Source organism: Callionymus lyra, chromosome 3 (assembly GCF_982586985.1).
Source record: "Callionymus lyra chromosome 3, fCalLyr1.hap1.1, whole genome shotgun sequence".
Lineage (NCBI taxonomy): Eukaryota > Metazoa > Chordata > Actinopteri > Syngnathiformes > Callionymidae > Callionymus > Callionymus lyra.
This window is the reverse complement of record NC_141820.1, coordinates 23,997,385-24,014,096: the sequence shown is the minus strand read 5'-3', so window position 1 is coordinate 24,014,096 and position 16,712 is coordinate 23,997,385. Positions and strand designations below refer to the sequence as shown.

The 16,712-nt window shown below is 38.2% G+C and overlaps 1 protein-coding gene across 1 annotated transcript in view; it reads right to left on the bottom strand.

The window, feature by feature from the left end:
* The window catches only part of grin2da (glutamate receptor, ionotropic, N-methyl D-aspartate 2D, a), a 96,076-nt gene that overhangs the window by 35,811 nt on the left and 43,553 nt on the right, over positions 1-16,712 (bottom strand). Inside the window, exons 7-9 of the mRNA XM_087787201.1 lie at positions 8,300-8,505; positions 6,453-6,621; positions 3,822-3,975 (exon numbers count right to left, since the gene is read on the bottom strand). Coding sequence (XP_087643327.1) covers positions 3,822-3,975; positions 6,453-6,621; positions 8,300-8,505 — 529 coding nt within the window. The remainder of the gene's footprint in view (positions 1-3,821; positions 3,976-6,452; positions 6,622-8,299; positions 8,506-16,712) is intronic.

Here is a 16,712-nt window from a genome sequence, read left to right as displayed (position 1 = left end):
TTTTTCTGCCAGGTTTCCATTTTGCTTCTTTTCTTTCTCTATGTTTGCGTATCCCTCTCCAGTTTTGGCACTTGTATTTGAGCCATTTTACGTTTATAAATTATGTAATTCATCTTATTACTATTATGTTTTTTGTTCATTTATACTCATATTAAAAACTGAAGTTCCAATTTGTCTTGTAATCAAATGATTTGTGTGGCCTTTTTTTTTTAGTTTTTCTCAAATTTTTCAATATATGCTTGATTAATAAATGTTTAAACTCATTGTTTGGCAATTTTCAGAAGGATCTATAAAAGGTAGTTCAAGTACTCGACAGTTACATGTAAGCCAAGGTTTGAAATGGTTAATTATAATGTATGCTTATATACAATGTAGTTATTTATATTTTAAGAAATATTTGACAACTTTTAATAATATTCTGAATTCACTTGAAAGCTGATTTTAAGATATTTATTTGACAAGAAGAATTCAGTTGATGGTCACCATCAGAATATAATCTGGATCCTTCTTTAATTGTATACATTTTTCACATATAGGGTCACAATAGGTATAGGGTTGATTGTGGATTTCCGGCGGTGTCCCTCCATCTCCCCCTCACCACTGAACATCCAGGGACAGGACATTGAGATTGTCACGTCTTACAAGTTCCTGGGTGTTCACCTCAACAACCGCCTGGACTGGGTGGATAACACTGCTGCTCTTTATAAAAAGGGGCGGAGTAGACTCTACCTGCTCCGGAGGTTGAGGTCGTTTGGTGTCCAGGGGTCACTCCTGAAGTCATTCTATGACTCAGTAGTGACCTCTGCCATCTTCAACGGGGTGGTCTGCTGGGGGAGCAGCATGACAGCAAAGGATAGGGCTAAACTGGACAGCATTATTAAGAAGGCCGGTTACGTCCTAGGGCGCCCCCTGGATCCTGTGGAGGAAGTGTCTGGGAGGAGGATACAGAGAAAGCTGGCCTCCATGAGGAAGAACTTATCTCACCCTCTCCAGCACACACTGAGGGCATTGAGGAGCTCCATCAGTGATAGGATGCTTCATCCCAGGTGTGTGAGGGAGAGGTACCGCAGGTCCTTCCTCCCTGCTGCCATCAGACTCCACAATAAGAACTCAGCAAGATAAATATTTAACAGCACCTTTTCTTCTTGTTACTTTTGTAAATATGATAGTGTATATATAATATTGGGCAGATTTTTATTCTATTCTATTTAGATCTTTCTTTTCATTTTATTATTCTATTTCTGGGTGTTTTTTTTATCTTTTTTATTTGAGGTATTGCGCTTGCTGTTGTTTAAACTGAATTTCCCCTCGCGGGACAAATAAAGGATTTCTGATTTCTGACAAACACACATGTAGATAAACATCCCTCTGAAATGCATGCACACTTCCATGCAGACTTTGAAAAGATGAAAAAAGAAGGGCAGACGTCTGTTTGAGTTGAGAATGTATAGAGTTTTGCTGAATAGATTGGAAGAGATTCAATAAAGGATGAAAGTTCATCTCTGTCATGTATTACAATACAATAAGTTGATGAGTCATCATCTTTCCATTAGTTGACGAGGCAGCTACGACAGTGACTAAAATACAGATTGAACGAAAACCATGTGTAGACATACAGTATATTCTGGCATCCAGACAAGATCAGAAGTCAACTATCGACCAGTAGTGTCAACAAGGAACTAGAATCCTTTCAGCTCCAAAGCAAGTGTCAAGTGTCCTCTGGACACGAAGCATGTAAAGAATCATTTATGTGTCAGAACTCACAATTCTAAGAAAATATCTTCACCAAAAATCATCAAAAAGTATATTATAGAACTCCCTCAAGTTAAATACATCAAGACACCTGCAGGTAAATGCTCTTAAATGAAACCTTGAAGTTCTCACTCCAGAAGAGTTTAGACGTCTCATGTGGGAACTAACTAATCATTTATTTTCAGTAGAAACAACTCTACTTTCCCATCATGCCAATCCCCATCACACCAATTCTCCAGTGCATTCAATGTAACACCGATACTTGTCAACATGACTTAATGCTTAGCCTGACAGGCTATTTTATTTGTTTATTTTGTGAAATAAGACAGGTTGACATTGGATTTCTGCGCATCAACACAAATCTACAAGTCTAAGGAATTTGCAGTACAGAGTCTCTTTGAGCTATTCATTTAGAAATTGATCGTATAATTTGCTCCAGCTTGCAACACTATGAATATCAAAGTTGCCCTTTTCCTCAAATGATCAAAGTCCGCTTAGTAGTATTTAGAAGTGTACATTATTTACCTATTAAAAATAAATGATGTGAACTAGCAACAACTTTGAAGAAAAGGTGTCGCTGGTAACAAAATATAGTTCATTTAAAGCAGCTCTATGCGATTTTTAGACGAGCTACGCCAGTGGACTAAAGTGGTAGTGTTTAGCCTGACGGGAGACCACATTTCCCATGAGCACTCGCTAAACGTCACAAAAGTTGCCATGTCCCGGTTTGCAGCAGTTGGACGAATTTTCGGTTTTCAGACTTCAGTTAATGTTGAATGAAGGATGGATACTGATGAGGTAATGAATCAGATTGTGGATAATAAAATATGATATGCGTTATGACGGCTTTGTAAATAAAATAACTTTAACTTTGTTTTTGTACTGTAATTCGCAGTGAAAATAATGATTACACAAAACACCTCGAGTCACCGTATATGAGTCATTCAACTAGTTTTAAGTTGATGTGTCATCAAGTTATTTTTGTACAAAAATATTAAGGTACCCAAAACTACCCAGTGCTGCTTTAAATTGTTTCAGCAATTGTTTACTTTTTTTTATTGATCTTGTAAGTCAACAAGAATAATTCGTGGGCCAGTTCAACAAGAATTAAATGATTGAATATTGAAAAGTTATTTATTTTAATGATTGTATTTTCATTTTCAAGTTTCATAAACTCATGTTGAAACAGATTCCTGGGTGAATAATATACTGTATCTATAGCAGTTTATCATCTGGTGCAAGCAAGGTAATCTTCTGTAAAGGTTTGTAGTATTCTTCCATTTAAAGAATGACTCATCATAAAGCTCCCAGGTAGTACGTCTCTGAAGACCATATGATTCTCAGGAAAGTATAAAAACAAGTAAAAGCTAAATTACAAACACTTTTACATCACTATTCAAAGACACACAGCAACATTGAGCTGAAAGAAGAACCCTAAGGAACGTGGCAGTGTATATGTAAGCAAGGAAGAAGGGACAAAAGGTTTTTTCATTTCTTGTGTTGTAATTGAATGTATTCCAGTAGGACATGAATCTTTACACAGTTTATTAGTTATGTCCTTATGGGTTTGTTTACACGGAGCACATTTGCTCTTTCTTACACTCACATATTAACAGAGGAGTCTGGTTTGTATTGATTTAACCCTTTGACTACTATACCCCAGTCACCTTCGGTTTAATTGGATTTCACTGAATTGTTAGAAATGTGTTGGTGTTTTATAAGAAAACAAATGTGGACTGAAAAAACCTTAACCATTATACATATTTGGAAAACAAATCCACTTACCTTTTATTATTCAGGATTTTTTAGGTATTTTTTTGATTTTCCAAATGTTCTAAATTAAAGCGAAAATTGCTTTTTACATGGTGGATAATCACATTGAAACTCTAAATTAAACTCTCTAAACTAGCGTTGAACCTCAAATAGAATAACCTTATGACTAATATTTAAACTTAAACACTCTAACTTTCCATACAACTCAATATTTCTATGAATGGCCATTTTCAGATGAGTTACATTATTCAGAATTTTCATTTCAAAGCCAGTTTTTTATCTTTTTCAAAACTCACCAAGAAAAGCCGAGGGCGACACGGTGCCGTTACTGCGCGACACCATCACACTGATACCCGTCTCCACGAAGGGAACTGAAAACTCCACGACTTCGGACCTTTCTTCGTTAATCGTGAGCGAGCCGATGGCCATGTCAGCACGGTTGGACACCACCTGAGGAGGAGAAGATGGACATTGGTATTACTGGATACATTTGAATAGAACTGTCTACATTGTTCATATTCTTGTTACAAGGTTGGCATCTAGATGTTCAGCAATTTTTTAATCTCCACGAAATATATGAAACACAACAGATCTTTAGTACGAGACTCAGTGGTTCAATTTTCTCTACCAGTCCAAATCTCTTTCCATTTGGCCAAATGCTTTCCTAACCTTATAATGTGGAGCAGTTGCTGTGAAATGTCAAGAAAAAAAACAACCAAGAGACGTAATCCCTGGGTCTGCCATGGATACTTCGTAGTCCATACCAGGAACATCAATGACCAGGAAGCTGGTGGTATTCCCATCTAAAGACCTGAGATGAAAAAATTCTGTATTGCATCAGAGCACCTTAAAGACTTAAAGACAGAGGTCCTAAAAAGACGTTCTTAAAGCATGGGAAGTGTCTCTGACGGACCAATTGTGAGTCTGAAGGCCCTTAGATTAACAAATCAATAGGACTTTCCATCTAGCTCAGCTCTTTCTCGTCCAGTTTAAAGTGATAAAGACTTCGCCCGTCATCCACCCGTCAATCTTACTCCTTTTAACTTTCAACCTGTACTGAGCATTGCACACTTTTCCTTCTTCCTGAAGCATGGTCTCTGAGATAGAGATGATCCTCACACTTGCCTGTAATTAGGTTTGGGTTACTGGCTTGATGGAAGTTACGTGAGAAACAAGATTCTGCAAAAACCTACTTTAATCCGGTGACACCTGCCACCTTGCACAGCAACTCATTCCTGTTCCTAGAATTCATGTTCAATAAACCATTACCCAGAGTTCATGGACATTTGAAAATTGAAATGTAAAAAGATAATGGCTCAACACTATTGTCCTTATTAAAGGGGCCGTCGGTGTAAGTGTTTCATTGCTGATCTTATTAAACATGTGCTGAAATGGATTCCACCGTAGGGGTGGCTTTGTGAGTCATGGAAACACTAGAAACACCAACAGGACACACACAGTCTTACTGTCTGTAATTTGGTCTCCCTTGCAGACATATTGTGTTTTTCAGGGATTTGTGAGAATTAAGAAAAAGAAAAGATTAAAATGACATTCCCTGGAGAGAGCTCATCCACTCTTCTTTTGTAAATGAAAGAAAAAAAGAGCTCTAGTAGAAGAAGAGTTAGTCTGTTTCACAGGAAAACAAAGATGTAATGTCACAGTGGACACTCTAACAAAAGGTCACGCTGCAAGTGGTTTCTGAACATTGGACCATTAGAAGAGAGTGACTCATCTCCTCTCTCTGTTCTGGCAACAATTCTCAGTTTTGATTAAACGCTTGTTGGTAAACATTTCAGATCAGCTCATAAGAACATCTCTTACTCCGTACAAAAAGTGGATTGTACTCTTCTTTCTATTGCGACAGGAACTCTTGACACTGAACCAATATTGATAATCCAGATCTCAATGTGGGAAAATTCCTTTCTGTTGCAGGCTCACATGGTCATACTATCTTAGATAGTGCAACCCTTCTATTTTCTGGATCCTGCATCCTAAACCACACACTTAGCTAAAGCAAGACCGGCTCTATCATAGCATTGACTCCCTCTCTTGCCCTTCAGCCAGATGATTTGAAAGGCGTTTTGAGCTTCCAGCTTTGAGCTCCAGTGGGACCGCACTTCTCTAAACTCTCGACCAGCTCGGCCTTCTTTGCTCTTTCTTTCATAGATCCTCTCTTCTTAGGTCCTGGCTTTGGTTTCCCGAGTCATTGCCCACAGCACCGTATCTGCCTGGTGTGGAATGCTGAAGATTTCTCTAAGGTCACCGCAATCTTTCACTGCTCAACATGCGTTGTAGTCTGTGTGAGCAAACCTGTACTACAATAAATAAACTTGCAAGAGTCAACGTTTCACCACATTCACTGGACAACCATAACAAACAATTAAAGAAAAAAAAAAGGTTAAAAAAAAGTAAATGCATTTGTTTGAAAAGTAGGTATGTCGTATAAAAAATTTGAAATAAAAAGCACAAGTAAACAAAAAAAAGACACTTATAAACAACCCTATACCTCCAGTGTGCTCATCTATTACATCCTTCTAGTATTGACACTTCATCATGAGAAATGTAAATAATTGTAACATATTTTCAGCTTGTTTGCAGCAAAAGTTTTAATATAGCGAGCGCTTCCAGAGTACAAACATTCTATTTTTATTCTTTCAAATTCTGCTACAGATGTTTCAGACCAGCACATGTTGGTATTTGTGTCTTTTTGGACGGAAAGTAAGATGAAGACAGTCAGTCGAAAATTTCAAATATACGTACATTTTTTCCCATAACTATTAAAGGAACAGATTATTCTGAAAATAATTCTTACTCTTGAGGGTGAGTAGAAAATGAGTGAAGTTTTTCTTTAATATATTCAGAATAGTTTGAGACAATTAAACGCCGACAATCAAAAGCTAGTTAAAGGTAAGAATAAATGGTCCTACCTCGCCCACCATGCCATTCCACTCCCCATCTATGTTCTTGCCATGTCGTCCATTAGTCACCAGGTAAAGGTCATAAGTGAAGCCCACGATCTTGGCCAGTCGCTTGAGGACGTCGATGCAGAAACCTTTGCAACAGTGCTTCATCGGAATGGAACCTTCCACCACCAAACTAGGGAGAGGAAAAGAGAAAATGTGCAATACAGCAAAAGAGTATATACTGTAGAAACAAACTGTCACAGTTTAGATTTACCATCACAGGTTGAAGCAACTAAATCCTCGACCTTGATCCTTTACCTATAAAACTAGGGTCACTTGGAATGATATGGAAGTAATATTGAATGGTTGAATTTAACATTTTCGCAATTTCTGTATTTTTTTTTTTTCAACCGTCACATTTTTAAAAATAATTGTATTCAATAATCCGAATATTGAAAGGTTGAATTGGTTTTTATTGAAGAATTGAATTCAATAATTCAGATATTAAAAGGTTGTATGGTTTTTTATTGAAAAATGTTATTTAATAATTTGAATATTGTAAGTTCAAATTAGTTTTTATTATATAATTTAATCCAAAATATTTTTTACAAATCGAGTTTGATATTTAAATTCTAAGGGTTAAGAAATAAATGTTCTAGATTCAATAACACTTACTACTTTAATTCCTAGCCTTTTAAATTCAATATTAAAACATTTGAAGCCTTTCAAATTTAATATAAAGTGCTGGTATAATAGTTCCACCATAAAAAAACAGTACCGAAGTAATTTATCGTACTTTCAGCCAATCTTGCGACGCATAGACGATCAGGTGACCACAACAAACCACTGCCCCGTCAGTTATTTTAAAGAAAAAAAGAAAATCAATTCACCCTTTCAATATACAAATAACTAAATTTAGTTATTAGAATAAAAACACAAATTCAAAGTTGCTATATTTGAAATGTTTAATTCAACCCTTCAATATTCTGATGGCACAGATATACTTCCATACAATAGGGGTACTTTGCTTCTTCATTCTAACATTTGGATGAGACGTATATCTGTTTATGGTTGTTAACTGTGCTGTCAATCACTAAGGCATTAAGGTTTTCATTTGTCAGGGATCTCATTGGTTATGCTTTGTTTGAAAGTTTATTCTACTCCATATCTCAGCAATATATTTTAGGCATAAGCAAAGGCAGTAGCTGGGTTGTTCAGTCTTTGCAGGACTTTTGGAAGTCAGTGCAAGGTTGTCCAAATGCTGGTTCTGTCATTGGTTTATCATTAAACTGATGACTCAGGATGGAAGGATGGATGAAGATGAGCTGGCAACATTGGCGATAGTGGCATTATTAATGTCCACACTGCAGGAAGTTTTAACCTCATCAATGCTGTTCAGTTCAAATATTATTGCTTAAACCAGACAACACTTTCTCACGTAGAATCACTCCCTTTATTCTTCCCCAAGAAAATAATTGTTGCCTTGAAAAATAAATTTAGTTTAGGGTTCAAGATCTTGCTCAATGACAACCCACATAACCCTGAAAATATTTGGATTTGGGCCATTAAATTCTGAATGCTATAATCTCCACTGAAGGTCCACCTAAAATACGAGTTTTAAGGGTTTTGCCAGCACAACTTCGTCTCCGCTCAGCAGTAGATAAATGCACATGCAGTCAGTTCCTGCCTTTTCTCCATGCATCTGTGCTACCAACTGTTGTTTAGTATGTGTCGACTCGATTCCTCATGTGGTTTTCTGCCTCTTTTAATCTTTCAGCTGATCTTTCAATCAGTTCCATTAACAAAGTGGTTCAGAAGCGGCAGCTCCATTCAATTAACGCTATAAGTCTGGAGATTGCGGGAACTTTTACCTGGAGTTGACGGGCATGCGACAGGGCACTGAGTCCCGGATGCATGAGCTGGTTCCAGGATCGGCCGGCTCCACGATGACAAAGGGTCTTTCTTCCAGAGTGACCACTCTCAAGTGCTGTGCATCGTCCAGAGGCTTTAGGAAAGATCCGTAACGGGACCAAGGGTGGTAACGTAGACGGAGGTGACCGTTCTCCCACCACCCTACCTGGAAAAACAAGAGTGGTTACATCAAGTTACAAGAGAAGAAATAAAACAAACTTGAATGTAAAACAGAGACAGCATGAACAAGTTCTTATAAGGGGTTTCCCTCAGTAGGCAGGGATTTTAATAGTCCAATAGAGGCACTATACACCTATAATTATTGGTAAATACCTTAACATTTGAAAGTAAATAGCAGTAGTAGGTCAGAGAAAATGGCGATTTTTCACTGCTCGAAGCACTCAAAGTACTTGATTTCCACCATGCCAACATTTGAAGGTCACAGTTGAAATCACTAGCTTAAGTATAGCTATCCTGTGATGTCGAACATACATGAAGTGGATGCATCATTATGTTAACATTAAGGTTCCCTTTTATTGCCTGAAAAATGTTCAGCGTTTATTAGTTCTGTTCCGCTGCGACTGCCACACAAAGCACATGGTCTAGTGGGTAATTTTGATAGTTTACACTGTGATTGTTTGAATAATTCCCTCCTCAAGTTATTCATTGTTGCACATTTTTACGAAGAGAAGCAAACTGTCACAAACACAGACCAAAAAATCTGATGCTGAATCTCTAAACGTACAAAAGAAAGAAGGTTCAGTTTCTAGTGTTTAATAAATAAAGATAAAAGGGATTGTGGTCAATGGTCTGAAAATATTTATGATTGCATCATTAGGAAACTGAAATCCACATGGAGAGACTGAAATATTGCTGATATTAAGCATACATAGCAGGCCACACGCACACAGCAAAGACAAACAACTTTACCTAAATCCTACAAATCATTCAGTCTAGTATAGTTCATGCAATACATCCACCACCACAGCAGGGGGCAACACTGAGGCATCAGTGTCATCATTAAGGCTTGTATTAAAAAAGGTGATGCTGCCTCTAAACGCAGAATAGTAAACACATCTGACTTTTTACAAATGTAGTTAATGAACTTTAAACTACGCACAAGATGTATTCGCAGAAACTTATCTCTATATCTTATTTACCCTAAATATTTTTGATTAAAAAAAACGTTCTTCGGTTTCGTTATTGTACAATTGTGTTAAAACGTATAAATAAATTATGGGAAAGGGCACATCTGGCCTTTGGGCTTCTTTTTACACTCAAGCCTGCTTCATTATGTAGAGTAGTTAGTTAGTTGTCCTGCTGTAGATGGAAACCCCTTCAGATCTGGTGAAAGCAAATAAAAAAATGAAAGACTGCTGTCTTACAATCGAGGTGCACTTCAAGAACGCAACACAAGAAAACAGGTGGATGATAAACAAGAAAAACTGCTGCAGGAATTGATAATAATTGAATAACAAGGGAAACAAAAGAAAATAAGACAAAACGCAAAAGAATAAAGATTAAGAAGAGAAGAGCTCTATTGTTATAACATATAGCTAGAACAAAACTAGAAGATATGTACACAATAAACACCAGGGTGTCCACTTTTGTGAGAAGCTATCCAAAAAAATGTCCACCATCCGGCTTAATGTCTTTTATAGGTTTGTGCAAACGGTTTATACATCCCAACTAGAGAGTTACTCTATGTTTTAATTATGACCTCTTGAGTGCAGGATACATTAAAGCCAATGCTGGACTCAGAGCAACATCTGCTTGAAATAAAACATGTCTCTGTTATTTCCCAGAAGTGACTTTGTTGCCAGCAGACCATGCATGAACAACTTATGACAAATACTGTAAGTGAATATATTCTGAGGGCAATTTAAAAACAGCATTAGGGACATAGGTAGAGCCAATGCCAAGATAAATATTTTTTTTTAGAAGCATTTAAGCAAATAAGCAGTGTTAAAGAATTAAGAATAACAGTTGAGTCAGTGAACTTTTTCTCAACCTGTGTCCCAGTCTCTGGTGGGTATCAGGTCAAGAGCAACCCTAATGATTGATTCACTTATTTTGAGTTAGAAAGGTGTGGAGATTTGTTCAAGGATGGTCAGAAGACAGTTTACCACACAACAAGACTGTACGTTCCAATGCCTTCTATCCAAGAAAAGGTAAGACAACAGAAACTTATCGCCCCAGTGTGGTTGTTCCTGAGAATGCACAGGAAGTTCCGCTGCGTCTGAGCCTTCTTCACTAAAAAATTGATTTCGAAAGTGGTTTGTGTAGATGTTGGTTCCCAACCCTTTGGATATCTACCTCTTTCCTGAGCACCAGAACAAACAGTTCCTCTGCCTCAGCCCTGTCTTTTGTCTGATCCTTTTCGCTGATTGATCCACGTATCGGGGTGTCATCGGCGTATTTAGTTATCATATTTAAAGGTTCTACAGACATCACAGCCAATAATATTACATTTTTTAAAATCGAGCTTGAGTAAAAACTGTAGTCTATTAATTCATTTTGTCCAGATTATTTCCAACTGTTTCTTGTTGGATTTCTTTTATTTGGTAGGATTTCCTTTCAGTTTTATTTTTGTTGTCGTGGTTTTGGATTTTCCTCGGTGGACAAACCTGGAACTAATAAGCTCTGCAGCTCTCGAGAGACAAGCAGATTATCAAATCTCATGATCAGGTACTGGCCAATTTCTAAATGCAATCTTTTTTACCAACTCATGGATTTGCTATTTGGACCGCTGTCTTGTTGTCCAGTGTTTTTGTTCATCATGTGTAATTTTGTGTCTTTTCAGTTTCTCTGGCGTGAGTTCCCTCTCCAACCCTGCCTCCTGTTCTGCTGTCCGGATATTATCACTTTTGTTTTTTGCCCTTGTGGATCACTTTCTGGAGGTTTAACTGTATATTAAAGATAACATTTCATAACTATAGTTTTAAAGGCTGCAGCTATAGCTCATGAAGGAAGTGTTAGCAAAGACCTCTAGTTAAGATAAGTATCATTAGTACAATGTATCAGAACGCGAAGCCACAGCAGTGAACATGACTTCTTCTGCTCAAGACAACCTGCAAATCCTGTTTTTGTAGAGTTTCTTGGGGGTTTACTCCAGTTTCCTGTCTCCCCTCGTCTTCTTCCACTTATCCAGGTTCAGGTCGCGGGGGTAGCGGCTTTAACCGGGAGGCCCAGACTTTCCCCGTCCCAACAACATCGTCCACCTCTTCCTGTGGAACCCCAACGACCAACACCCTAAGACCTCCTTCGAGACGTAGTCTTTCCAGAGTGTCCTGGCTCTGCTCTGTGGCCTCCTACCAGTCGGAAGTGCACTTTAACCTCACGCAGGGAAAGGTCCTGGAGGCATTCTTATCATATGCCCAAGACACTTGGGAGCGGTTCTACTCCAAGCCTCTCCTGGATGACCTTGCTTCCCAACTTATCTCTAAGAAAGAGCCCAGCGGAGGAAACTCACTTGTACCTGTGATCTTTTTCTTTCGTTCACTACCCACCGTTCATGACCATAGGTGAAGGTAGGGACGTACATCGACTTGAATACATAAAGTTTTGTCTTAGTAAAGTCGACATAACTGCTAACGCCGCACCAATCCGCCTATAGATCTGTCAAGTTTCTCACACGCAGTCCAAAAACCCTGCATAGGTCGATTGAGAGATCTTAATTTTCCAAAAACGTGTTTGTTTTTTGAGGGTGGTGGTGTCCCGCCTCTCGCCCCAAGTAGCTTGGATACGCTCTGCCCCCAACAATCCTTCCAAGCGCGAAAAGGTGAATTAAAGAATGTTACATTCCTTCAAAATTGTTGTCTTATCACAGATTTGCTTGTCATTTAGAGGCACAATTTATGCATATCGACTGACAACAGTTCTAATGTGTCATAAATGTTCTCGTTGGGAAGCAACAGACAATGATTTGAAATGTAGTTAGCGACAGTAGCACAAGCCAACCTCAACTTAACAAGCTGATGTTCATTTTTTTTTAGTAAGCTTCAAAGTCTTTAATCCTATAAGAAATTTCCGTCCAGTGAGTCAGTGACCTGCTGCCTTGTTTTTTTTCAAACTATGCTGTGGGTCTGTTCAGATTCTCAAGGTGCTCGAATCCACCAACGCTGGACTGTGACGCTGCCTGAATGCTAAAAAGCAGCTGCTCTCAAGTTCAATATCAAAAACGTCAGGAGAAAGTGCAGCTGCATAATTGTTCCATAAGCAGAGAACGAGTCTGTGCCGGCTCTGAGTTATTACTGCGGGACCCGCAGATATTTTATGGCAAGTTTTCAATGAAAGGCGTTCATCCATGTTGTTCCTGCCAGCGCTGAATCCATAACAACTTTTAAGTTATTTTCCTTTCAGTTCTCACTCAATCGGAGCGGTTTCAGTACGGGAAGAAAAACTGTAAATTGAAAACATCTCAACTACAAAATTGAAATGGCTACAAGAATTAACACGTCAAGTGCAGACGACGGATGCTTACGATTTAAACTAAACATTTCTTTTTTGATTCACTGGATATTTCGTGAGAAGCCCCTGCACTTTCAAGTAACAAAAAACAATCTTCTGTAAGGTCAGCAGTAGTTATAGAAAGTCCAAATCATTTAATCCTGGCCTGAACTTAACTTACCACTGCTTCTGGAGCTTCTGCTAACTTTTTTGCGCGTTGCTCTGTTGAAGCTAAAGGCGAAGAATCCTACGGTCACAAGTTGTTTCTTTGGGTTTGGCACCTGCTGAGCGCGGCTAATGTTCTTCCAAGTCCCAAAGGACTTCAGAGGACTTCCAAAGGACAGACATTTCCCCTTGGAGAAAGGCTAGTTTTGTTGCGTCTTCACCTGAAGCTTTCGCTCCTCAGTTTCACGCCTAATATTGGGTCAAAACAATACTTCAAAGGAATGGAAAACTCCGGAAAATATGTCAGAGAGAGAAAAACTTTTGGAAGTACAATGTCATTTTAATTTGGATCAATACTGCTTGGAGTATAAACTTTGAATTGGAAATTGATAGTGGTGATATAGATGATTGTCTCTGTAAAAGAATAAAAATGATAGTGTAAACAAATCAACACATTATGACCACTCACAGATGACACAGTTAAAATGTATTAAAGCATTACGATGAAACCACTCTAGCTGGAAATGATGCAATAACTTGTTATTGGATAGTTTACAAGTATATTGTTTCATCTCTAGTCGGTCCCTATCAAAGATGCACCAGGAGGTTTATTAGACCCAGGGAACGACTAGAAAAGCACTGAAGCATGAATACCTCTGCTTAGAGCATGAAATTGAATCAATAAAACAACTTACGTGATTCAATCATTTGGTTGCCTCAAAGTTTGAATAGATTTTCCTAATCACAACACCAGCAGGTACGAAGAGTTTTCAAGCTAATGATGATTACTCTATTCCACTATTCCGAGGACTGAAGAAGCAGTGTCATGTTGTTTAGAGGTTAGTAGGTGGAGCCGTCAGTTTATAAATGATGTGATGTTTCAATAGAACAGTTGTTCGAAACAAAGGAAAATAGTAGACAGAGACCGCCATCTAGTGGACTCTGAAAATAATGACACTGCTTCGTGAAGCTTCATCAGACCATCACTACCTAAATGGATTGGTCGGAATGAATTTAAATGGAAAAGGTTTTTCAATATGTTTAGAAATATCTATCATGCGAAATACTTTATTTCTGTGGTTGGCATTTCTTAGATATAAAACCTACATAAGCCAACAAAAGAATAAAGAAAATGTTCCAAAATGTATGTAACTGCCATGTGACATTTACCGAAAATAATGTTTTTCAGAACAAAAATGATTAATATATACATTTTTTATTATTTTGGTACCAAATCTTGTTTTATAGATTTATTCAGTTTGAGATCTTTTCAACCCTCTGAAAGAAAAGGAAACCCAGGTTAAACCAAGCTTCTTATCGCTCAGTTCCCTGTCAACTAGTCTTCAACCCCCTACTATCTGCTTCCATTCCATGGAGAACAAAATGTCTGGAGCCTGTCGCTGCCTCGGCGGCGTTCAGCAGAAAATTCAATACAGGAAAGGTGAGATTCAACAGAAAAGGCCAAGATCTACCAAGATTGTGCCATGATGGCCTTTTTAACACCTCCCTCTGAAACACTTCTTTTATCTGCAAGATACGGAACCAATGAGTCGGACACGTCAAACAAAAATAGGAAAACAACTGACACCGCAAAAATAAAGGTTCTCAGGGATCAAATGAAGAGACGGCACTTAAAAAAAAAAGAAAAAATGGCTACAATGCCGACAGGCTCATGTCAAGGTTTGTAATTTCACCATCCCCGCTAACTTTAACGTTTCCTCTGATCGCAATCTTGCTCGCAGCCTTTTCATCTTCAGACAAAAATGGACTGAAGTCAACTTTAGATGTTCAGACGTGGGATTTTTTTTTCGGATTTACATTGCTTCAGAGAGAGAAAGAACAGGGCAGAAAAGTTACCGCCGGTCCAAAGAGAATAAGCAATTCTTCCTTTTCAAGTTCATTATTTTCAAAAAGACTGAGGTTTGGCTTAATAATCTTCATCTTCCAAAACATCTTAAGGGTCGTAAATCATCGAAAACCATTACTTTACTCTCCACAGAGTGCAACCATGACAACATTTATATTTAATCGCTTGAGGATTCTATTGGTCCTTCATGGGGTCTCCATGCAGTTGAATAACAACAGAGCAATTCATCACGGAGTTGCACGAGAGGTCAATCAACAACCTAAGGAGTTGTGTCTTGAGACCATCATGGATGACCAAGCTTCTATTTCTACAGGAAAGTCTTGGTTGTAATTCAATATTGAACGTCGCAGCACCACTCAAAGACAGCTCAGAATCTTGGCAGACAAAGCGATGCCCCGTTGGTTGAAACTCAAACATAAAAGTAAATGAAGTCCAAAGAGTAAGTGGTCATGGGTGTTTGAAATGATTTGTATCCACACGTTAACCGACAATGCAGCCATTGTTCCGCTCTAAAACACCACGACTCTCCTGGTAGTCGAACATTGAATAATAAAATTGTGTGCTTGATCTCCTGACATTTCAATGAATTATTCATAAATTCCAACTTTATTCACACACCTTTTATTCACATTCGCTTTGCAAGGAAATGTGTTTAACAAGAAGGCATGAACAACAAAGCCGGTTTTTAACAAGAATACACTTTTTCCTGGTTTTGTGTGGATATTCCAAGGTGTGAGTTATAGGAAAATAAAGAGTCTTGGTGTGTTAACGAACGACTTTCATCAAACAGGTGTCTTGTGTATTAAAAGGGGATCAGAACAGTAAATTGTCGTGGACTGTATTTTTCAATGTCCCTTGAAACAAAAGCATTCAGTATTTACTTCTTTTTTTTTTCATGGATAGTTTCCTCATGTCCAGAAAGTCACATGTAGGGTTCTATGGTTAGAACTTTCATGGTGTAGTTACTACTATGTTAGCAGTGTAGCACGTTTTATACTTGTCTTCAACAGTTTTTTCTTGCATTAGGAATATTTTAATTGTATCTCTTTCTTAAATTCTGTTGACTGTATTTGCTGCACCACAGGCCACTCATGACTCTACAAGTATAATGAAACGTAAATAAGGAGCCAATAAGTACTGAAGAAATGTGGTCGGTCTGTTTAACCACAATAATGATTGCATTACGGGCAGAGGTTTCATGAGGTCATTTACAGCTTAACATCTTCTTTCATATCCATAGAGTTGTCTGGTTCTCATCCAGGAATATATGGCATTATATCAAGTTCAGTGATATCTAGTACAAACAACCACAGGAGCAAAATAAGTATAAAAACCCAGACAGGGCGATGTGAGATCATGTGGAGAATACACCTGTGAGTGGTAGTAATAGTACGAAGGGTCTTTCGCTTCAGGGTCACCGATTACTTAAATATTTCCAGGCACTTCCAAAACCACCTTTTCTTTTTAACAAGATTTACCAACCAAAGCCAAATGGTTCCCACATTTTTCATGACGATCTTCTCAAAGTTACTATTGGTACTGATCAGTGACTCGCTGATGATGTAAAGTTGTTCAAGGTCACATCTTCATAAGGATTATGGCCACAGTGTTCTCAATACACTCAAGTGTTCATCACTTTACTACGGATGATCGACTGGTCGTGCCTTGCTCTGAACCATTTACAGTAGAGAAATTGCACGGCAAAACTTGGGAGCGAGGAGAACCGTGACTAAAAGGGTTGACGGGGAAATTGACTGTATTCTTAATCCTAAACCAGACCATGGGTCTTTCATTTTAGTACCGAGAAACACACAAATGGATACAAACCCCCTCAAATGAGTTTTTTTTTCCCCCCCTTAGAGTTGAAAAGGAAAACCTTTTTCAAGATGAGG